Consider the following 25737-nt stretch of genomic DNA (forward strand, 5'->3'; position numbering starts at 1 on the left):
TACTTGAGATATGTATTTACATTATTGCACTATGGGGGAGTCCTGAGGCAGTTTAATTGTTCATGTGGAAAATGGCCTGAGGGTAAAAACTGTTCTTGTGCCTGGATGTCCTGGCGCTGAGTGCTCTGAAGCGCCGGCCAGAGGGCAACAGTTCAAAGAGGGAGTGGGTAGGGTGTGTGGGATCCCGAGTGATTCTACCTGCACATTTCCTCACTCTGGAGATGTACAGGTCTTGGAGGGTGGGCAGGGGGACACCAATAATCCTCTCAGCAGTCCTGACTGTCCATTGTAGTTTCCTTCTTACAGCCGAAGTCCACTATCATCTCCACTGTTTTGAGCGTGTTCAGCTCAAGGTTGTTGTGCCGCACCAGACAGCCAGCTGTTCAACCTCCTGTCTGTATGCAGACTCGTCACCATCGTGGATGAGGCCGATGACCATAGTGTCCTCTGCAAACTTCAGGAGATTGACAGTGGGGTCCTTTGCAGTGCAGTCATTTGTGTACAAGGAGAAGAGCAGTGGAGAGAAAATGCATCCCTGAGGAGAACCAGTGCCAATAGTGAGGGTCCTGGATGTGAGTTTCCTCAGTCTCACTAGCTGCTGCCTATCTGTCAGAAAGCTGGTGATCCATCGACAGATTGGGATGGGCATGGAGAGTTGGGTCAGTTTGGTTGAGAGTAGATCATGCTTGATTGTACTGAAGGCTGAACTGAAGTCCACAAATAGGATCCTTGCATAAGTCCCAGGTCTGTCGAGGTGTTGCAGGATATAATGCAGTCCCATATTGTCAGCATCATCCACAGACCTGTTTGCTCGGTAAGCAAACTGAAGGGGGTCCAGTGATGTCCTTCAGGTAGGTCAAAACCAGTCTCTCAAATGACTTCATGACCACAGATGTGAAAGTGACAAGTGATTTTGGGTTTTTTGGGGACCTGAATTATGGTGGAGCGTTTGAAGCCGCAGGGAGCTTCACACTGCTCAAGTGATTTATTGAAGATCTGTGTGAAGATGGTCAGTGCAGACTTTCAGACAGGTAGGTGAAACACCGTCTGGGACTGAAGCTTTCCTAGTATTTTGTTTCCAAAAGACCCGGCACACATCCTCCCCACAGATCATAAGTGCAGATTGAGTAGCAGGAGGGGGAAGGAGGGGGGGTTCCAGGAGGTGTTGGTGTGTGTGTGAAGTGAAGAGCAGAGCTGGAGAGGGGTGTGAGACTGGGCTTTTCGAACCTGCAGTAAAACACATTCAGTTCATTAGCCATTTGTTTACTCTCTACTGAGCGAGGGGGAGGTGTCTTGTACTTGGTGATGCTTTTCAGGCCTTTCCACCCAGATGCAGGATGGTGTGCTGAAAACTGTTTTTTCAGCTTTTCAGAGTAGCTTCTTTTAGCCACTCTGATCTCTCTAGTTAATGTGTTCCTGGCCTGGTTGTACAATATTTTATCCCCACTTCTGTAAGAATCCTCTTTGGCATGATGAAGCTGTCTGTGTTTTCCTGTAAATCATGGTTTATCATTATTGAATGATAAAAATGTCCTAGTTGGGATGCACATATCCTCACAGAAACTGATATATGATGTTACAGTATCTGTGAGCTTGTCCAGATCTGTGGCTGCCGCTTCAGAAACACTCGAATCAGTGCAGTCAATGCAGGCTTGTAGTTCCAGCTCTGCTTCATCTCAAGTATTCTATAAACAAACTAATCTCTATTATGATTGGATGAGTCAATGTGAGCCCACTTTGAATATTTTTCATAACAAATCTATTCACCCCACTTAAGAAAAACCATGGGCCTCATTCATTAAACTTTCATAAATATTTAAGTAAATTCTGAGTAATTTGCATGTAAAATGGACCTTCCATAAAATGTTCCGCCAGATTCACAAACGCTTTGTACTCACCAAATTTGTTAGTAAAACGTGTGTATGTTAGTGAATTCCAAACATTCGTAAACAGGGGGTGTGTGCACGTTCATTCACAATTATCATAATCCACGGCCATAAAAAAGCTATATAAGGAAAGCTTCAGACTCGCTAGTAAATGAGAATAGGAAGTTTATAACATCTAAGCGAACAGTAATAAAAGTTATTTATTAATTTTTTTCAAATGGAATGCATTCACATCGTAAAATATTTAGCAAATACTCGCATGTTTGTTCTAAAAAGAAAATGAGGAATTAATGTCATCGCATGCATTTGCTGTCATCTGAGGTTCTTTTGTCAGTTAAACAGTCCAAGAGGTCAGTAAAAATGGTTTGAAATGAAGCTTAAGTGTAAAAAAATATTCAGATCACGCCGGCAGTAGAATGTCCACCACCATTAATCTTCTCTGGTTCAGTTGAGTGCATTGCCAGCATCACTGGCAAAACTTCTCGGGTAAATTATGATGGTATTGGTAACATCTTTAAAGAAATTGATAGAATGCCTGAAGAAGGTCTTTGACCGAAACACTGTAAGATATTACAGAAAATGATAAAGAAGTATTTTGTCTCAAAAGAAATATGTTAATTTCAGGGATTTTCATTAGCTACATAAATTTGCAACATTAAACATCACATGCAAAGATCTTATGGAACAGGAACATTTTCCAGTGTATAATGACAAACAGATGTTTGTTGCTATTTAGTGTTTTGGGAGAAAATAAAATCAATGGAGCATTTTACCCCATGGAGCCTTTAGCCCCATTGTACCCTACCAGTTTAACTCTCAGTCAGTCTCCCACTGAGTAGAGACCACAAAAGTCACACAGGATCTAAAGGCTGAATAATTGATTGCTGGCTGCTGGCACTGGCTGGGGGGAATGAAACCTGTGGTGACTCAAACCTGATGAAGGATGGCTGTCTATGCAGATTGTCCCATTGGAGTGGTAGTACAAAACATGGTGTTAATGCTAGAATAATCAGACATGATTGCTTAGAAGGTGCAATTAGATTTCAAATGAGATTTTAGCAATTAAGGTGTGTGAGTACCTGCTTTGGCCTTCTGTATGGTCTCAAATCTTGTCAATGACAGCCAGGACAGAGGAACGAAAGGACAGAGTGATAAATGGATTAGATACTGTAATTGAGCTGAATGGAACAAATTGTATCCATGAAGCTATAAAAGTACTGAGAAAAGGACCAGGACACAGACCCAGAGCAGAGGTACTGAAACAGCAAACTATAGAGAGGTAGTGGGTATAAGGTAGAGAGAGGGAGGGGGCGGGCTACTAGGGTTTCATGGGTTACAAGTACATTCTGTGAGCTAGACAGACTCTTGGTGTAAGCAGGGGAAATGGGTCCTCAGCTACACTTCAGCAGCACCTACTCGGAGGAGTTCAGTTACCCAGCTCGGGTAACTACCCAGCCCAGACCGTCCTCTGCATATCGCAGGAACAACCCTCACCCACGTCCGGTAAGAGCCAGGACTTAACCTAAACTTTTTTAATGCATTGTCAATTGCCATCTTTACTGGACCACCATTAATCATGGAGCAGTTTGGTTGTTTAAATGGGTTTCATTTTGCAAGGGGGGTTTAAAACCCTTCAGAAGTTTTTGTTTACCACATTGATGTGTGTAGTTGTGTATGTATTTATTGTATATCTCAAAAACTCAGTGAAGTTTCTATACATACTAAAATATAAGTTTGCTATTTTGGGAACACTTAACAGTAAGGTTAACAGTAAGATAGCGTTAGTCAACTAATGTATGTTAGTTTACATGAACTAACATTGAACAGTACTTTTACAGCACTTATTAATCTAGGTTAAAGTTAATTTTAACATGTACTAATACATTTTTACAATTAAAATTTGTATATGTTAACATTAATTAATGCAGACAATGAACAACTGTATTTTTATGAACATTAACAAATATTAATGCTTTAAAATATATTGTTCATTGTAAGTTCATGATACCTAATGCATTATGTTAACAAGTAGAACCTTACTGCAAAGTGTTACTGAGATAATACATCTTTGAAATTTATGTTTTGAAGGTTTATTTTTCATATTTTCAAAATTTTTGGTGCCTAGTTTTAAGATTTACACATTTTAATTTCATAACAAATTTCCAGTATGAATTGAGTAATAAAAAAAAATAAAAAAATAATAAACTTTCATTTCAATGTGATGGAAAATTGTTATGACATCGAAATCTGTAAATCTTAAAAATAAGTTAAGTATTTTTGGAGTGTATGTGTGATTTGAATTTTCACCTTCAGCTGTAAGCCTGTAACCACAAGAAAATTGTGAATAATTTTTTTTTTTCACGTAAATTAGTGAAACATATTTCATAAGTAATTTGTAATAGTCTCATAAATTGAAAGCCATAATGGTTCCATTCATTATTTACTTGTTATGCATTTTGTGAGTATTAAGCTTAAACATTTTAATTATAAATATATTTTTGCTAGTGTGTGACAGAAACATGGTTATAGCTGTGTCTGAGCAAAATAATTAGGGTAAAAGGAAATGTTGGAGTAAAAAAATACACTGTAAAGGACAGCCACCATTCTTCAATGAACTAGATTTTAACTGGTCTGACAAATCATTAACAATTCATCAGCCCAGAGAGGACTGTAGCCACTTGATTCTTCAAAACAACATTGTTTCCTAACCACTAACAGTGATTAGGGCACCAGGCATTAGGATTAACTTTCTCTATGTTGGCACTGCACTGGGTCAGTGTTGCAGGCTATTAAATGCCACTAAGGGTTGGTTTCTTATTTTTGCATACCTTTGCCAATCAGGACTTCCTGATGCCAAGAGCGCTGCAGACAGGATACGGATCACGGAAGCACTTTCAGACGACGACTCTGCCAACCTCTTTTTTACCTCCAGTTAGACATATTTCAGTTCAGTATCCAGGTACAAATGAAATCTGTTCCACTACTGCTGCTGTTGACTTAAAAAGTAATTTCTGTTATGATCAAATCAGTGCAAACTCAATCTGTGCATTATTACAGGGCGTTATGGTGGCCGTTATGTGTTCGAACACTTAAGCCACACTTAAAATGTAATTCAGCATCAGATAGCCTAACAAAATATCATATCAAGTGACATTTCCTTTAAAGAAAGATAGCACGAGCACAGCTTTCATGAAAACCATTTCTCAAATGTTTTCAAATGATTAAGCAACAGATAATATTTCGACACTTGCTGGTTGTCAAATGTTGGTTGAAAATGTTCAGTAATGTAATGAAATAATACTACACCTGTGGTTAAATTGATATGACACCTTTGTGAACTTGTGGGGAACCGATTTCATACATCAAATTACCTTGGAGACAGTTCGTTAAAAGTGATAGCAAAAAAGTCTAGAAAAGTGTAGTTTGAAATCAGAGGAAATGTTTAGAATAATTTGTTGGCAGATGCCACTTCGTATGCCACTGATATTTTGTAATCCAAAGCAATGAAATCCATTCATTTTCAAGTTAAGCTCAGTCGACAACATTTGTGTCATAAAGTTGATTACCATGAAAATTAATTTAGACCTGTCAGTCCTTTAAAAAAAAAGAAGCAAAAATTGAGGTTACAGTGAGGCACTTACAATGGAAGTGAATGGGGCAAGTTTATTTATTTAATTTTAAAATTCATAAAAGCACTTACATTTATTCTTCTGTTAAAACTGATGTATTATTTGAGCTGTAAAGTTGATTAAATTGTAATTGTTACAGTAGTTTTAGGGTTTGTTGACATTACATCGTCATGGCAACAAAGCTGTAAAACTGGCTATAACTTTACACAGAAAAGTTTAATAAGTGATTTTATCACACAATAATCATGATAACATGCATATAGTTTATGTCTTGCGGCTATATTTTTGAAACAGTGAGTATTTTAACGTTTAGGGATTGGCCCCATTCACTTCCATTGTAAATGCATCACTGTAACCCAGATTTTTGCTTTTTTTTTTTTTTTTTTTTTAAGAAAAGGAGGGGCAAGTGAAAATAAATTATTGTGGTAATCAATATTATTCCTCAAATGCTGTCGATTGAGCTCAGCTTGTACTGAACCCAGAATATTCCTTTAAGTGCGACTTAAGTGTCCAAATATCATTTGTTTTATATCATCAATTTAGGATAATTCAGAACCTGAAATGTTGGAGATGTAATTGAATGGAACATAGTGGAACAGACTATTTATATACATAATATTTACGCATGTGCTGCATCACTGTTTGCTTTCTCTCTGTTCTCTATTGGAATCAAGATGTACAGACAGCACATGTACAGCCAGTGCTAAGCTCATCTCAGAGAGACTCCAAACCACCTGAGGACTCTTCTGCAGTTTGTACACTGCCACCTGCTGGCTGGCTCCCTAAACCACAGAGAACTGACTTTCCTTCTGCAACAGTCACATACACACCTGGGTAATACTTTGACTTTGTGTTTGAGATGGATGAGAATTATATTTATGTTTTTGTCTTAACCTGTCAATTTTTTCAGATTAGAAAAGCTCACTTAGATGCAGCCCGAACTGCACTGAAATTTTGCAGAGCCTTCATTGCTACAAGCATGCACTACATATTGAAGTGCATTTCCCCCAAATTCTAATCAGATACAAGTTTAACTCTTATTGCAGCAGTGCATCTAAAAGTGATTTATGTAATCAAACACATTCTGATAGAATACCTGTAAATTAACCTACCATATCCTTCTCTGGCTATCAAACTGTAGATTTACTGTATGAACAGATCATATTGTGCTTTTTACCATTTCATCCCCACATAATTTCTTTGTACTCAGAAAGTACTCAAGCCAAGATCATATTAGATCTGCATGGAACCAACAGATGAACATCATACCATCTTTTAAAACCCTCAAACATCAGGTTACCCATAATCACAGAAGATCACGCTCAAAATCCACTTCTGACTGCAGGTATTTTACCCCCCAAAGATTGATTGTATAATATAGTCTTTCAGGCGGCATAGACATATTATAGGGCTTATAACGGTAACATGATGTTTTGATTCAGAGTGCCTTCAGTGTAATCTTATCATGCTGCATAGCCACAAATGTTGCATTTTAGCTCAAGGTCTGTGCATGAACATCACAACTCTGTTTTAATGGATCTGAATGGCTGAATGAAATCCATATGTTTTGGTTTGCAGTGAAGGACACAGTTGTTTCCATGTGGTGAAGCCCTATAAAGTTGGACACTACATCATCCACCCTGAGTTTGTGTCAGAAGCAAAGCACTACTAATAAACACAGTGTTTAGACAATTATTTTCTAACTTTTTGTTAAATTATTTTTAATATCAGGCAGTTATTATTATATGGTATTTAAAACAGATTATTAAGGTATGTTATGTGGTGTGAAATCCTGCCTTTAATGTATTTTGGCTGTAAAATGTGCATAATAATATTAAAACAGCATTTTAGTGATGTGCCCATAAGTTTCTTTATTGTCCTTTACCAAAATGTACCATGATAACCAATGCTTCCACCAAATTATGACAGTTTGTTACCATAGAAACTTGGTATGAACAAAAACTGTTTAGCCCAAGACGGATCACTTGTATTAAAATGAATGGTGTATTTAGAAAAGCAAGTCTTGCCAAAGTCTTTCTAGCAAGTCAGTCCACTGCCGACCATCTTTGGAACGCTCTCGGGAGGCTATTTCCAGTCATGCAGGTGCAGCTCCCATCTACTTGAATGGGGAAAGACCAAAATGTCAAAAACAGTTGGTCAAGATTACGATCAAAGAACACATTTCAAATCAGCAATAAAAGCGTTCCAATTGCTCCCATTTATTTTAATAAAAGTGGCCCATCTCTGCTAAATATTCTCTGGTCACGCTTTACAGGTAAAATAGCCAGTCACCTTTTAAATACAGACATCGCCTGTCAGTCAGCTCGAGAACGCGCATGCACATGAGCTGAACCAGTTTGAAAAATAGCTTCTTTTTTTTTCTTTTTTTTTTTTTTATTATTATCATGATGTGAGCAAAAGAAGCACATTTTATTATACCACAGTTGTCAGATTTAACTTAATTTGAAATATGTTCTTTAATCTTAAACCAACTGTTTTGAAGATTTTGTACTTTTAAGCCCCTTTATGCCGCTTGTATCCATAAATTAGCTGCCGGGATTGTCCAAAAATGGCCGCCAACTCCGTGTGGACTGGTTTGCCTTGAAAGGGACTTTTGTATAAAGCACTACTATTATATAAAAAAGTACATTCTTTAGATTAGTGAAAATGTTGAAAAGTTAGACCTTATTCACAGCAGCGCCATCTTTGATTTTTGACAGGAATACAGTCTCTTCAATGGGCTGTACTGCAGTTTAAATGAATATTCAGAGTTCAAGACAAGTTAAGCTCAGTCAACAGTATTGGTGGCATAATGTTTATTACCACAAGCAATTGTTTTTGTTTCATCCCTCCTTTTCCTTCAGAATCGAGGTTACAGTTGAATGTGGCCGATTTTTGGAGGGTTTAAAGACAGAAATGTGAAGCTTATAATTTTATAAAAGCAATTACATTTATTCTACAGTTAAACTCTGTAGAACTGAGCTGTAAATTTGTTTGAATTGTAATTTTTACAGTAATTTTAGGGTTTTTTGACATTACATCATCATGGCAACGAAGCTGTAAAACTGGATCTAACTTTACACAGTAAGCGATTTTTATCACACTAAAATCATGTTTACACACATATTTTTTGTTTTGTGGCTTTTGAAAAAGTGAGTTAACGTTCAAAAATGTGCCCCTTTTCACTTCCATTGTAAGTGCTTCACTGTAACCCAAATTTTTGCTTCTTTTAAAGAAAAAGTGTGGCAAGTCAAAATAAATGTTTATGGTAATCAACATTATGCCACAAATGCTGTCGATTGAGCTTAACTTGTACTGAACCTGGAATATTCCTTTAAAGTGTTTTTGGATCGTTCCGTAGATAAAACACTGAAATATATGTGTCCAAGAACATTAAGTAGACAAAAAAAAAACAAAACAAAAACAAAAAAAAAAACAAACAAACAAACAAACAAAAAAAAAAAAAACTCCAGACTACACATGATTTGTGGAAAACTCAATTTCCCAGAGTTGCTGCAGAGTTTCTCCGCCGCAGAGTTGAGAGTCCCCGCACAAACTCCTCCCATAACAAGACACCGAGTTCACCGTATTGATTTGTTCTAGGGAGCATTTCAACAGCACACGAAAACAAAACTACACGAGCTGGTAAGTATGTTATCTCATGTAACTAAAAACGTTTAGGAATATATATTGCGCATTCGTGCCCAGTCAGTCTCAGTTACACTCTGCGTGTATTTACAGCCGTCTTCCCCTTGGCTGATAGACCTCTCTGGCTGGCTTGTTGCTACATATGGCTCGTCATGTGTCACACTAAACTGTTTTTCCAAGGATATTTTATTTTCCCTCTAAAAATGAGAGGTTTTAGACCAATTGCTCTTAGACAGCAATAGACTTGTTACTGTTTCTCTTAACTACTGCATGTCCCAAGACTTGTGCTACACTTTGACCCATCTCTGTGTGTTAAGTCTGATGTGTCTTGAGCTAATGAGGAACATTCCAGCCTCTCTTGGATGTCTGTTTTCCAGTGCTGTGGCTATTTTAAAGTTCACTCATCATACAGGCTGATACTCTCTGACCTATTTTTAATGCGCATGTGTGCACTTCACTTGAGCTCTGTGAGTCTCTATATGGTAATTAAAGGGTACAAAGTGTTTGAAGAACATGTCCTGAATCAGCATAATTTTGTTTACTTAAAGTGCTGTGAGGTAACACGAGTGTTTTATCTCTTCAAATATAATGCCTTATCAAGATAACAACTGAACAGTATTTCACTATTGTAATTTGCTTGGCAAATTACGCTGGATAAATGTTCCCCTTTACTATCCAGTTATCACATTTTCTTCTTCTGTCATTCTCTGTGCATGATTAAAGCAATAAGCCACAAGAAGACGTGCTATATTGTGAATAATTGTAATAAACGAAATTTCTTTCGCTAAGTAATAGTTTATTAACCTTGTTTACATTTACATTAAGCAGCCGCTTTTATCCAAAGCGACTTTCAAATGAGTTTACAGTTGAACGTCTTTAAAGGGATAGTTCACTCAAAAATGAAAGTTCTCTCATTTACTCACCCTCATTCCAACACAGATGAGTATGACTTTATCTGCAGAGCACAAATGCAGATTTTTAGAAGAATATCTCTGCTCTGTAGGTCCGTACAATGCAAAAGAATGGTGACCAAAACTTTGAAGCTCCAAAAAGGCAGCATAGAAGTAATCCATATGACCCCAGTGTTTAATCCAGGTCTTCTGAAACGATCCAATCGGTTTAGGGTGAAAACAGACCAAAATAAACTCCTTTTTCACTGTAGATGTTGCCATTGGGGCCTCGAGGCACCATCATGATTTGAAGCTCGATTACAATTTCTAGTGCTTGACGCATGTGCAGAGCGCTAGTTGGCACTAGGAAGTGTAATCGAGCATAAAATCATGATTGCCAAAGAGACTGATATCAAGATGTATAGTGAGAAGTAGTGTTGGTACAGATACCAGTGAAATTTCACAGTTCTCAATACCAATATTGATACACAGCAAAAATATGCTAATATCGTAATGTGCTATTCAACACTTCTTCAGCTTAAAGTTAAATTACAATGTAAATAATAAATTAAAAGATATGCATGTTTCCTTCAAGTACTTCTCAATTAAGCATGCTTTGGTTAAGTGTTTTTAAGCAGGGCCCTACTGAAATCTGCTTTATTTTGTATAATTTTATAATATTACATTTTTTTAAATAATTTTTCTAGAACTCCATGTTTTAAAGTTTAATTTAATTTCATCATCAAAATGGTGTCTAATCAAATTAATTAACTTTTAACAAGTAAAAAAATAGAACAGTGACTTTTCAACATACCATTGCATTTTTAACAAACAGTACAACAGCACTCTTGCTTGTGATATATTGCTTAGTTATTTTTTTATTATTATTCATTAATCATTATTTATTATTATTATTAATATTACTACAGTGAATATTACATTTACTATACAGTTGTAATATATTTCTGTTGCAATTTCTTTATTTTCAGGCGCAAAGCTTTATTTTGAATCATGCTTTTATTTTGACATGTGGTCTTGATGGAAGCTTCACTACTTCTTCTGACTTAAACAGTTAGCTACATGGCCCAGTGTGATCACTAAAGCTCAAATTCTGTGATTTATTTATATAAATAAATAGTCTACATGTGCTGCATGCTTCACAGTGGATAAGTGCTCTGCTTTGTCATCTCTCATACAACGCGAATTATTCTCAATGTCTGTAAAGCACGCAGGTTGAATGCAGACTAAGATTACAGCCTTTCGCGGTTAAAAAAAGTAAAAAAAAAAAACTAGGACATATTAAGATTTTAATTTGATTAATTGTCCATTTCAGTGTAAAAGGAGTAACAAAGGACATGCTCAAATAAGCGTGCGAGCATTTGAAAGCAGTCGTGTAACAGTCAGACAGCGCGTGGGTACCAAATTAAGTCTGTGCTCGGTACTACCAGTACTGCAGAAACACTGATATCACGGCATCTTTTTTATTTTAGAATAGACTTGGTACCGTAGTACCATTACTTTTGACAACACTAGTGAGAAGTGGTCTGATTTCACCTGAAACCGATTGGATTGCTTCAGAATACATGGACTAAACCACTGGAGTCGTATGGATTACTTTTATGCTGCCTTTATATGCTTTTTGGAGTTTCAAAGTTTTGGTCATCATTCACTTGCATTGTATGGACCTACAGAGCTGAGATATTCTTCTAAAAATCTTTGTTTTTGTTCAGCAGAAGAAAAAAAAGTCACATCTAGGATGGCAGTGATGAGAGAATTTGCATTTTTTTGGTTAACAATTCCTTAAAATGTGGTTTTTCCAGAGTCTGAACGATCTATTAGCCTATATAAAATAACTTAAACTAGGCCTACTTTAGATTTTCTTTGATTCAAAGTTCAAAGGAACTTTGTTGTTAGTGTCTGTTCTTAGTGAAATCACATTTATTTCTAGTGGAAATAAACCTCATCTGCAGAACCAATAGGTTTGACACATTTCTATCAAAAACAAAAAAAATGAGGGGTGTCTTAAATGCAGCTCATTCTTGTTGGGCCTTTCTCATAGCAAACAGTGAAATGTGCTTTAAATTTCAAACCAAGTTTGTCTGGTGGTTCTGTGCCAGTCTCAAAGTCTTGCAGGTGCTGTTGTACATTACAAACCCAGGGCCCCTTGTGTTGTCTCCTGAAGCAGGCAATTCACACACTGCCACCAGTAGAAACCTTGGCAGCATGCATAAACTGGTTTTGTTTATGCCTTTGCTTCCCAGCACACCAATTCAGGGCGATATCAAAAGCTAAAAAGACTGTTTTTGTACACTTCAGCAGGTTAATGCTTAAATTTGAATTGCAGTTCTTGCAAGACAAGTAGATTTCTGTTTGGACTTTTTGTTTCAAACTTTACATTGACACTTTTTTTTTTTTTTTTTTGACACTCCTTTCCCTCCAGGCTCATAAAGGATAATGAACAGAAGGAAAACTCTACACTTATAAAAGGAAAATGGATGCAAGACTCTATTTTGAATGTTTAGCAACAAATCCACTTTGGTTGTTTTGCTAAATTCAGCTTTAGTTTATCACCTAGACTACAACGTTGTCATCTGTACATACAACATTTTAGCCTCGCATCAGTTTTATCAATGAACGGTCACCTAAACAACTTTTTGTGAAATCATAAATAAGACGCAGAATGTATCAAGTAGTTCCAGGAGGTGCAGGAGGAACCATCACTGATGGCGTGCCCTTTAAGAAGATAAACAAGGACAGTCGCCCTCTTATGGGGGCTGGAGTTATTGGTGTGATTCTGGTGATTGCGGCCGTGACAGCATGGTGTTACTATATTGCCTCTCTACGAAAAGCTGACCTGTTGAAGACAGAATTACTTGATTTGAATAAGGATGGCTTTCTCATCCGCAACCAGGCTGGGGGAATTGTCTTGAAGATGGGATTCAGGTCAGTGTGAATGGTGCTGCTTATATGCTTTTGACCTCTTTAAAACCTTATCACATAAAGGAAATGTGTTTTTGTCAGTGTCTCAGTAATTCAGTAATGGGGCAAATCTCATTAAATCTGTCAAGAACATGTCCTGGTCATATTTCACCCCAAAATCAAAAGAATGACATTTATATTTTGCAAAAAGAAAATTAAGCCTATTTTTAAATCCACAAAGATTTTTCTAAGACTATATATTTTCATTACCTCCCCCCAGTTCTTATTACCATAATGCAAAAAAAATCTAATTCTCATTACTTTTATGCAAAAAAAAAAAAAAAAAAAAAAAAAAAAAAATATATATATATATATATATATATATATATATATATATATATATATATATATATATATATATAATCATGGTAGCATTTGTTGTACTGCCTTTATGCTTATTTAAATAAAAAATATTTTTAAATAAGAATTGTATTACATTGTTTTTACTGTAATATACTGTTGTATATGACTTAAATGACTGTATCACACACTAATGTAAATCACATATGATAAAAAATGGGAGGTAAGGATAATTTGGTGGAAAAGTGAACTTCATTATCAAGAAAATAATGTTACAGTTTTCAAAAATCTTAATGGTTCCAAAAAAGGCTTTATTTTCTTGAAAAAAATATAAAGAAATAAAAAAACTGGCAAAATACAATTTCTTATTTTATTCTTTTGATTTTAGGATGATATGTGACCTGTACATGTTTTTGTGAGGTTCACACAATTTATATTTTTTCTTCTTTTTTAAAGTCCTCAATATTTTATAACATTTCGCTGTTTATGAATGCTGTTTTCAGGTCTGGCACACTTGATCTTGACTCCTGCTCTAAGGAGGGAGTGATCCTTCGTTGCTCACGTTCATATGCCGGTAAGGTGAATTTCTTCATTATGACGGTGAAGCCGAAAGAGACGGTGATGTGTTATCGTGTGCGCTGGGAAGAGCTGGAGTCTGACCGGCCCGTGGAACATGCCATGTCCTACAACGAATCGCACTGGTATGGTGGTGCTGAGACTGCTATTCAGCATTGGCCTATTGCCATCTCAGGCCAGCAGGCACCCAAACCTTTTGTCACCAGCGACGTGTACTCCAATCGCCATGACTTTGGTGGCATCCTGGAGCGATACTGGCTATCGTCCAATGCCACTGCCATTAAGATCAATGACTCTGTGCCCTTCCACCTGGGCTGGAATGACACGGAGAAAACTATGTACTTCCAGGCACGATATCAGGACAGTCCATATAAACCTGCACCTGGAAGGCCACCATATGCTGAGCTCAGCTACCGAGTCTGTGTGGGCCCAGATGTGACCTCCATTCACAAGGTGATGGTTCGGAGATACTTCCCCAAACCCAACAAAGTGCCAGCTAAGGAAATGTTCCAGCACCCCATATGGTCATCATGGGCTTTACATAAGACTGACGTCAACCAGGAAAAGCTTTTGAGTTATGCAGAGAATATACATAAATATGGCTTTAACTGCAGCCACTTAGAACTTGATGATCGCTATACCAGTCAATATGGGGAATTTGAGTTGGACGCACAGAAATTCCCAAACGCTTCTGCCATGTTTCAGAAGCTCAAGGCAGATGGCTTCCTGGTATCTCTGTGGACACATCCCTTCGTGAATTATGATTCTGCAAATTTTGGGCCATGTGTTCAGAAAGGCCTGTTTGTGATGGAGCCAACAGGCCAGCTTCCTGCCCTGGTAAAGTGGTGGAACGGCATTGGTGGAATTCTTGATTTCACCAACCCAGAAGCTCGGAATTGGTTCATGTCCCAGCTTCGCTCTTTACGCTCCAAATATGGTGTTTCCTCATTTAAATTGGATGCAGGCGAGACCAACTACTTGCCTTGGCAGTTCCGAACCCGAGCCCACCTCCCTGACCCAAGCACCTTTACAAGGCGGTACACTGAAATGGCCATTCCTTTCAATGAGCGTGCCGAGCTTCGCTCTGGCTATGGTTCTCAGAACATCTCCTGTTTCTTCCGTCTTATTGATCGGGACTCCGTGTGGGGTTATGAGCTTGGCCTAAAGTCCCTGATCCCAACCGTCCTCACCATAAGTATCTTGGGCTACCAGTTCATCCTTCCAGACATGATTGGAGGCAATGCTTACCCCAACCGTACTGATGGAAATGGCAAACTACCCGACCGTGAGCTCTATATTCGCTGGTTGGAGCTGTCTGCTTTCATGCCCTCCATGCAATTCTCTATTCCTCCATGGGAGTATGATGATGAAGTGGTGGCTATCGCTCAACGGTTCACTGAACTACATGCGACACTGGTGGCTCCCAGGGTTATAGAATTGGCTGGAGAAGTTCTAGACACTGGAGACCCCATAATTCGCCCATTATGGTGGATCGCCATCAGCGACGAAACGGCTTATAGAGTTGACTCACAGTTTCTGATAGGTGATGACTTGATGGTTGCACCAGTATTGGAGCCAGGCAAGCAAGAAAGAGATATTTACTTACCGGCCGGACGCTGGAAAAGTTACAAAGGAGAACGATTTGATAATAAAGAGCCAATACATCTAACTGATTATCCTGTGGATCTTGATGAAATAGCATATTTTGAATGGGATCAATGAGACTACTGAATACCATCTGGAGTTAGTGCATGTCTTCTATTCAAAGCATTTGCGAAGTTGTTGATAACTTTGTTAGGGTTGTTTTAGGGAATTAACATGTTTTTTTCACATCATATCCAGGCTGTAAAAACAGGACATGTGTCTGTGTTTACAAAGCTCCCTGTTGTACATTTATAATTCATCTTTGGGAAAAGTTCCTTGGAGGTGTCTTTTTTACTTTTATTTTTTATTGTGTCATAACAGCAGTTAAACATGCATTACATGGCTGACACTCATGCATTAATCCGTGCCTTGTACTTAAACAGTGAATGTCTTCGAGATGCCATAGTTTTTGATCCGATCCTAAATGTGAATAGAACAAGCCTCTAAATAAACCAACCATACAGTTGTTACAGGTTATGTATGTATTGTAAGGGCTGTGATTTTGCACAATGTAAGTTTAAAGGAATAGTCCACCGGAAAAAAAACAAAAAACAATTCTGTCATTGTTAACTCTTCTCATGTTGCTTTAAACCTGTGTTACTTTCTTCCATAGAACACAAAGGTGATCTGACTACTAACTGCTCTATAATGAAAGTGAATGAGGATAGGGGCTGTCATGTGCCAAATGAAAAAAAAAAAAACATAAAAGGGTAATGACCCAAATTTTAGTCTGTTCCTCACTATAAAGTATTGTATAGTTCAGAACAATTGGAAAATAATGCACAAGTCACATGAAACACTTTTACAATACTTTATTGTGCTTTCTGACATTTTGCAGCTTGACAAGCCCAGTCCACATTCATTCATTCTTTGTATAGAAAAGAATGGCTTGGGTGTTCTTCAAAAATTCACCTTTTTGTGTTCTACAGAAAGTTATACAGGTTTGGAATGACAGAATTTGTATTTTTGGGTGAAATATTCCTTTCATGTTCTCTCATCTAAAAATTATCGTTACTGTACTTTTTACTTCAGGCATACTTAATGAATTTCAAATGTTCTCCACAAAGCAGTCTACTTTTTTATGGTATGTAAACATTTGCAAGTATATGTTTAGACTATGTTACTGTATGGCTTTTTCTGCAAAAAATGGCAGTGCTACACCTCCTATATATACAAAGTTACGCAGTGCATGCAGCACAATTGAGCATAATCTGCCCTGTTCCAGTTTTTTAAGCGCTGACACAGATGTATTAGATTAGTTGCATGTTGGAGTAATGTGTGCTCAGTTACTTGTAGCTGCATTGGAAATAACAAAGTCTTTTTTTATTCAACTGCTGTACTGTTGTCATATAGTGCCAAATACATCACCAACAGGCCTTTTTTCAAGAATTACTCCTACTGCCACATTTAATAATTGATTCATATTTCCTGTCACATTAATTTGTTTTAAAGCAATAGTTCTCCCAAAAATAAAAATTCTGTAATTATTTACTCACTCATGGTGTTCAAAAACAGTACACTATTATTATTTTCAGGGGAACATAAAAGTAGAAATATTTGTAGAATCTTTAAGCAGTCTCGATTCAAAAATGTGGTGTCAACGTCATTGCCGATGAATTTGCATCCTTTCTCCTGTTTGTAGTAACTGAACACCACATGCCATATAAATTCTGGATGCACATGCAGACTAGACGTGTACTTCGAGAGAGGGCTAGATTATCAGTGAATAATTACTTAAATTTTTCAGTCTGTTCTTCACGCAAACCTTCACACAAAATCGTATGGGATGGATTACTTTTGATACTTTTTGTGGTGCTATTAGGTGGTGTTTTTTTTTTTTTGTTGTTTTTTTTGGATATCGACAGCTGTGATACCATTATGCCTAAATATTCTTCAAAAAATACTCCTTTTCTGTTCTAAGAAATAACAGCATGCGGTTTTGGAATGACATGTGGGTGAGTTAATGATGACAGAATTTTTATTTTTGGGTAAACCATTCCCTAAAGTAAAAACTTTTTATCGTATACTGTTTTGATTTTGTTTTTGGGACATGCCCCCTAATTTTTGTGTGTTTTGCAATGATGGAAAAGCTTGGTCAGTTAATCTTTATCAGATTATATTTTTGGGGCGCAAGGGTCACCTTTGTGTTTATTGTGTTTGTTTAATGCTTTTCCAGCATGCCAGTAATTGCCTCGCACACTGCAAACTCACTGCAAGCATTCTCTAATCAACGACTTTCAAGCTTATTTTTAGCTCTTCCCACACAACTGCAAAAAGTGCACTCATCCACTCTGCCATAACAATGACTGAATCTATCAAGCAATGTGTCTTATCTAAAAGCAGCTACAGAGTACAAAGACACATGGTGGCTGCCTTTTCAGAACATTGGTACCTCAAATAACCATTTTGAATAACAGAAAACATTAGTGTTGCCTTGTGATATTTTAGTGACTGACATGTGAGGTGTTCTCTTGTATGGTGTGATTTTCTGCACTGGGAAGAATGCAAGAGACTTCATGTCCTTGTGGATTTTACTATGAGGAGATCTTTTTAACAGGGCTCTGACAGTGAAGGCCCCTGGTTGCCTCAGTCAGACTTTAGAAGTTCTGGAAATTCACCAGAGCAAAACCACCATCAGCTTTCAACAGACTGGAATTTAATGTCTTTATATATACACACACACACACTACCGGTCAAAAGTTTTGAAACACTTACTCATTCTTTATTACAATTTTGTTCTTCTTCACATTTTATAATAATAGTAAAGTCATCAAAACTATGGAATAACATAAATGGAACTATGGGAATTATGTTGTGACTAAACAAAATCCAAAATAAATCAAAACTGTGTTATATTTTAGCATCTTCAAAGTAGTCACCCTTTGCCTAGAATTTGCAGACATGTACTCTTGACATTTTCTCAAACAACTTCTTGAGGTATCACCCTGGGATGCTTTTTAAACAGTACTGAAGGAGTTCCCATCTATGTTGGGCACGTATTGGCTGCTTTTCTTTATTATTTGGTCCAAGTCTTCAATATCAAAAACTTGTTTTTATTTTTTATTAAATGTTAGTTTTATAATGAAATAAATTAATATGGTGGCACAATTATATTTTTGTCTACAAAACTAATTTCAAACATTTAAGCCTTCAGATCAAAAGATTTTTAAGATCATGAGAAACATTTCAGTCAAGTGTTTCAAAACTTTTGACCTGTAGTGTATGTGTGTGTGTGTGTGTATATATATATATATATATATATATATATATATAATGTATATGTATGTATGTATATATATGTATATACAGTACTGTGCAAAAGTTTTAGGCACTTGTGAAAAATGTTGCATAGTGAGGATGTCTTCAAAAATAATGCCATAAAGAGATTTAATTTATCAATTAACATCATACAAAGTCCAGTAAACATAAAAAGCTACGTCAATATTTGGTGACAACCTTTGACTTTAAAACAGCCCCAATTCTCCTAGGAACACCTGGACACAGTTTTCTTGGTTGTTGGCAGATAGGATGTTCCAAGCTTCTTGGAGAATTCACCACAGTTCTTCTGTCTATTTAGGCTGTCTTAACTGCTTCTGTCTCTTCATGTAATCCCAGACTGACACAATGTTCAGTGGGGGGCTTTGTGGGGGACATGCCACCCTGTTCTTCTATTCTAATCTTTTCTATTTGCAAAAGTAATGTTTGGGAGTCTAAAATGTATTTTTCCTATTGACACAATAAAGCTGAAGATGTAAATAACCATCTTAAGACAAATGTTTTTGTGAAACATCTTATGTGCCAAAAACATTTGCACAGTACTGTATATATATATATATATATATATATATATATATATATATATATATATATATATATATATATATATATATATATATATATATATATATTGTCTTATTGTGTATTTCTATATATACTTATATTTTCTATTCACTTTTTATTTTTATTCTATTTCTGTTTTATATTTTTTTTTATTATCTCTGTCTTGTCGCATTGTCTGTGCACTGGAAGCTTCTGTCACCAAGACAGATTCCTTGTATGTGTAAGCATACTTGGCAATAAAGCTCATTCTGATTCTGATATATATATATATATATATATATATATATATATGCTGCCTTTTTAGCTCATATTAATTGTGACTCTTTGTGTTGGTTTAATTTTTGAAATGTTCTCTACCGTCAGCTGTGTTTTAAAAGTTCTGTTGTTATACAAAATGTCGATGACTAATACATCTGTTTATTTAAAAACAAATGGTAAAGAAAGTATTTATTGTCCATTCTGTCTTACATTTTGTTATTTGGTTAAACCAGTACTTTGGATGCAGCTTGTGCGATTTCAGGCATCTGTGTAAAAAAAAAAGTACTTGACAGTATTTGAAATTTTTAACATTTTGTTTTGCGTGTTTGCTAAATACAGTTGGGTGAATCTCACAAAACTTGTCAAGAACATATCCAGGTCATATTTCACCCCTTAATCTAAAGAAAAAAATAAAATAATATTTTGCATAAAGAAAAAGAAGCCTATTTACGGGTAGAATGCATTACCATTACATTTTATGACCAAAAAAAAAAAAAATGCTAAATTAAAGGTACAGTTCACCCCCCCCCCCCCCCCACATGGTTTCAAAACAAATGTATTTAATCTGTGGAACACAAAAAGAGAGAAGCAGAATGTTAGCCTCAGTCATCATTTACTTTCATTTAATGGAAAAAAGGTGCAATGAAAGTGAATAGTGAGTAAGGCTTACATTCTTTGGAGCAACATGAGGGTGAGTAAATGATGTCAGAGTTTTCTTTTTTGGGCGAGCTATCCCTTTAATGGCCATAAATAGCCTTCATTTTCTTATATACAGTATATATATATATAAGTTTTATTATATTTGATTTTGGGTCAAAAAATGACCTGGCCATGTTCTTGACAGGTTTTGTGAAATTCATTCAACAATGCCAAAGAGTTTGTATTAAAAGTTATTTATTTGACTGATTCTCATAAAAATATTTTGTTCTACAGAGCACCACAGGAGGGCAGTGCTCACCTGCTTTTTCAAGTTCTCCCTAACCTGTGAAGCGTTAGCATGGCACAAGAAATCCTGTACTTTATTTCACCTTTTTTCACTCACAAAGTGTAATTAGTCTGATATCTAAGGAAAAATGGTACCATTAAACTTTTGACCTCTCAAGAATTATGAGTTATTAATTCTGCTTTTTCCACAGCAATAATTGCACCACCCCACATTAGTGATAGACTGTCTCTTCAGTCGTCGAATGAGGCCACCTACTCGCTATTTAATTCCCTATTTTCTTGTTTGATAGAGTTTCTGGACTTCAGCAGCACATGAATTTTGGCACTGATATGCGTTGCAATTTTGGCTCATGTTTCCTGTGGTTATTAGTTGAGTTTTATTTGTTTTATGCAGTTGGGTCGGCCAACCTCAGACATTTGTGTAGTTCAGTATTGATTTCTATCATGCTACTGATTTGTGGAAAGTAAATGAAAAAGTTGATTAAAGCAATAAACCAGAGGCAGTGCTTTACAGTAATTTTACAAGGGGTAAAGGTTGTTCTTAGGCTTGAAGTGAAGCTAGAGCATCTACAATTTGTTTTACTGTGGTAAAATCACTCTAAGGGTGGCTTGCTTGTAAAATGGCGACAACAGCAATATGATAAAGACACCAGTGTTCAATAAATTAATTCTTCCACCAATAATTTATTATAGTTAACAGCATAACTGTAGGTTGTTTTTGGTTGTCAAGCAGCGCAGCAACTTGTCACATTAGTATTAGAATGAGCATAGGTTTGTGTTTATTGGAAACAATTGCTTGTCTTGTGTTAAACAGCCTCAAATGCCACTTATCTAGTCAGTAATTAGAATTGGAACTATCTGTTTTTATAAAAATAATTTTATCAGGCACCATATTTGTTGCCTGCTGTATCAAGAATTATGTCTGAATTTTTATTTTTGGTGAACTATTCCTTTAAGTGGACTGTTATTCAACTTTGGCATATATTTTATGTCATAAAACCATTGTCTGAGGGTTGGTGATGCGAAGCAGACCCAGAGTGCTGGTTTGCTAGCTCCATCTCATTTTTCTTGCTGGTGGATTGGGCTGCAACTCTTCGCTAAGTTCAAACAAAGATTTCAGGCTGGGCGGTCATGGGTCCATAGATTCATTGAACCCCCAACCTTCTCCAGCCCCTCACAGGAATAGTAATAATTGCAAAGCAGGTTAAGCCTGATCAAAGTTTGAATCAGACTTAGGTCCAGCGCTGAATGAATGAATGTGTTGAGGTAATTTACAGGTTATATGGAGGTTGGCCTGGATCAATAAATCATTGAGTTGAGTTCAGGACAGAGGTGGAGCATCGATTTGATAGCAGGAAAGGGCAAAGACCAAGGGTGGCTTGACAGTAAAATGTTTGGGCCATTCATTGGAAAGGAATTACTACACAAAACCACTTCTAATAGGTAGAATATAGTTTATTCTGGTAGTAGTTGTGTTTTTGTTTTTTTGCTTAGATTTTAATAGATTTGAAATACATTTAAAGCTTTCTCCTATCATAGTTTTATATGCTTAGACAACTACTGTATATGTAAATGACAACGTATCCTTCAGTTATACGGATCGAGCACAGTATGCGTGATGCAAATTCATTATCAGTATAGTCTGCAAGGACTGTCCGTGTGTGGTTCAGTGTTTATCGACACATTGCCGAAACACAGTAACACGGGTTCACTGACTCACTGCTAATGCCGTGAGTTTGGCCTGGGACTAACTTTTTGGTGACCAATGGAAGACAGCGGAAGTTTTGTGGAAAATTTTTTGAAAACTGTTTGTAATTCTATTGGTATTGGCCATGCTAGTGGCACAGAAATTACTTCACTTTAAAGTCAAAATCAAAGTGTTGAACATTGTTATGGACCATGTGCGACACGGACGGGTTAAGCCATTGTGCACCGTCTCTAGGACACGAGTGGGGTCGGAGCTGGGGTGGTGGCAAGTGGGCTGGCAAAGCTCATCCTTCTGGCCCCGCCCCTGTGCACTGACGCTTTCAAATGGTTTGTTTAATTGGACAGGTGATCAGTGTTCTGGACTCCATAGAAATAAAGAGTTATGTATTGTTTAAATAAGAAATTCAAGACTCAAAATCTGTTGCAACAAGACTGTTGTTTCTGACTTGCGAACGTGTTGGAGTGGTTAATTGGAAAGAATCATTAGCAAAAGCAGACATTCTAGGGTCATCTTACTACCGGTTCTTGGCTTATTTCAAGTTGGAGTGTCAGAAACACACTGGTTGAATTATACAGGTTCCACCGGTTTACTGAAAAGAACAGGTTCAAAAGGATGATTCTTTCACGAACCAGACATCACTACTCTACACACTACAACAAATAAACATTTGCTGTGGATGTAGCTACAAGTTTTTTAACTGAAATATCCACAATGATTCAGACAACACACTGTATGCACCTTCTAAAATGTTGGTACTAACCAGGTCACTAACTGTGTTTTAGAGCAGGTTTATTTTGCCTATCAGTGACGCCTCCCTTAAAATTGATTTGTACTCTCAGCCTGCGCAGAAGACACACACTCGAATCGATTAGCCGTATTCCATTCCTAAGAAATCAATGCTGTTTGTGGCTTTGCCAGTCTACGATGATATTTTTTTTATGTAAAGTGATTGGGATTAAAGACAGCATTCTAATATTGTTTTAAGTAAGGCTAAACAGATTGTGGGAGGGCCTGTTTAGTGAAATGGGCAGGGTCTGCATTACACCGTGGCTTTTGATAGCATTGTGTTGCTGTCTGATTAATAGTTTTGTTCTTTTGCAGCTGTTGTTTATACCCGCAGAAGCTCAATGACTCATGATGACACATTGTGAGTAAGCGCGTTTGTGTCGAAAAACAACAAACAACACGGCTGTTCTCATTTAGACCCAATTGAAGCACTTGTTCCACTGCTTGGTGATGGAATGACCTGTTAGATGAAATCTGTTCAACATTTACTCCAACTGTGCGTTCATATCTTTATCATCTTCTGCAAATGGATTTGTTTGCCATGGAACTATGTAAATTACCTCTAAATTTAGGACAGCTTCATTTTCAAGGGGTGAAGTTTGCATGGAGAAATGAGTACGTATTATACAAAGTGTTTGCCAGTTGTTTGGCAATGCCATGCAGTTACACTTAGCTCCCATAGAGGGCAGTGCAGCTTCACATTGGCACCCATTTTAAAAGTGAAGCATTGTGGATCTCAGCCCAGATGTGATCAACTGGAAAAAAGAAATGCACCTAGTCTGAGCTACAAGGACGACACAAACCTGGCAGAGGCCCCCTGCGCTCCCTCCTACCCTGCCTTATGCCCACCTGCATGCCCATCTGCAGAGAGCCCCACCAGTTGTTCTGTTTGTGTGCCAGGTTGAATCAAGCCCATTCGCACCACTCCCAGGTGAGTGTCTGGCTGTGTCTCCCAGACCCCCCTTCTGGGACATACTAGCTTTCCTAGGAGAAACCAGAGATCTCCAAAAGTCCACTTGCTGTATTGTGGTGAATGAAAGGGAATGGAAGCAGATTGAGTGCTGGCAGTTCCAACTACCATTTTGGCTTCAAAGCTTTGGCCTTCATCAGTGAAAACATTCAGAGAAAAAAGTGGAACACTTTTGCACCTTATATGCCTTCTAAGCCAGAGATGTTTTTTATTCCCACTAATATATAGTGTTCAAACCTGGAATAAATAAATAAAAAAAACAGTGGGAATTTTTCCCACTCCAAACTAAAGTTTCTATCACACCACATGTCTAAATGACCTTAAAGTCAACATGAAATCAAAACATAATGAAAATTGTGTCATCATGTTCTTTCAAACCCTCATTACTTGCTTACTTTGTTGAACACAAAAGGAGATGTTAGGCAGAATGTGAGCCTCCTATTCACTTTTCTTGCATCTTTTTAGTGCACAATATAAGTGAAAGGTGACTGAGGATAACATTATACCTAACATCTTTTGTGTTCCACACAAGACAATCATACAGGTTTGGAGAGACAAAAGGTTAAGCGAATGATTCATTTTTGGGTGAACTATCCCTTTAATGCCCATTCCTGGTCTTATTGTTAAGTGTGATTCATTAGTTCATGTTATTTCAAAGAAAAAAAAAAAATGTTTGCATTTGGAATCTTTCATCAAAATGTAATATCTTGCTCTGCCTCTAAAACAAGTTTCCTTTTCAGTTGATGTCACCAAGGCCATGCAGGCTATTGGGTAATATTATCTGGTAGCCAAATAACAATTTAGGCTTTTTGGTATTTTTAGTTTCCTCATTTATTTAAATATATTCAGTTGAATATCTAATTTCAGTTGATAATACACCACACTGAGGAAGTAAAATGGTTGTTAAAGGGTTAGTTCAACCAAAAATTAAAATTCTTTCATGATTTACTAACCTTTAAGCCATCCCAGATGTGTTTGACTTCACTCTTTTTATAAGCCCATTTCAGCTCAGTTTGTCCATACAATGCATTTAAATGGGTGCAATCAGTCTGTTGGCTGTTTGACTGTTCAAAAGGCATATTTAGGCAGCATAAAATTAATCCACACGAATTCAGACAGTCAATTAATGTCTTCTGTAGCAAACCAATTGGTTGGTATAAGAAACAAATGGATAATTAAAACATTTTTAACTATAAATCGTTGCTTCCGGCCAGCGCTGTATTGCTGTTTGAAATGAACTAACTCTCATGTGACATTCGTTCCTCTGTTGTGGCAGAGAGCGATTTTTTAAAAGTTAATAAAGTTTTAATTATTGGTTTATATTTTACACAAACATATCGATTTGCTTCAGAAGACATTAATTGATCGACTGGAGTCGTGTGGATTACTTTTATGCTGCCTAAATATGCCTTTTGGACAGTAAAACAGTCAGCAGCCTGATAGCACCCATTTACTTGCATTGCATGGATAAACTGAGCTGAAATGAGCTTATAAAAACCTTTGCTTTGGTTCTGCTGAAGAAGGAAAGTCATACACATCTGGGATGGCTTAAAGGTAAGTAAATCATGAGAGGATTTTCATTTTTGGGTGAACTAACCCTTTTTATGTTGTTTCACTTGTTTTTGACTTCAACAGCTGTTTTGTTTCTTGGTCCCAGAAATTGTTCCAAACTGAATTA

General features: G+C 36.9%; 2 protein-coding genes across 2 annotated transcripts; both read left to right on the plus strand.

Annotated features, from left to right (window-relative positions):
- Window positions 1–4727: 4727 nt before the first annotated feature.
- On the plus strand, window positions 4728–7205 carry LOC127431193 (uncharacterized). Its single transcript, XM_051681507.1, has 4 exons — window positions 4728–4845; window positions 6190–6349; window positions 6726–6860; window positions 7094–7205. Exons 1-4 carry the CDS (start codon window positions 4737–4739, stop codon window positions 7185–7187), a joined length of 498 nt encoding a protein of 165 aa, XP_051537467.1. The 5' UTR covers window positions 4728–4736; the 3' UTR covers window positions 7188–7205.
- Window positions 7206–9084: 1879 nt separating this feature from the next.
- Window positions 9085–20755, plus strand: LOC127431145 (myogenesis-regulating glycosidase-like). Its single transcript, XM_051681424.1, has 3 exons — window positions 9085–9160; window positions 12494–12996; window positions 13836–20755. The coding sequence occupies exons 2-3, from the start codon at window positions 12734–12736 to the stop codon at window positions 15628–15630; spliced, it is 2058 nt and encodes a 685-aa protein (XP_051537384.1). The 5' UTR covers window positions 9085–9160; window positions 12494–12733; the 3' UTR covers window positions 15631–20755.
- The last annotated feature ends 4982 nt before the right edge of the window (window positions 20756–25737 follow it).

This window comes from Myxocyprinus asiaticus, chromosome 40, assembly GCF_019703515.2.
Source record: "Myxocyprinus asiaticus isolate MX2 ecotype Aquarium Trade chromosome 40, UBuf_Myxa_2, whole genome shotgun sequence".
NCBI lineage: Eukaryota > Metazoa > Chordata > Actinopteri > Cypriniformes > Catostomidae > Myxocyprinus > Myxocyprinus asiaticus.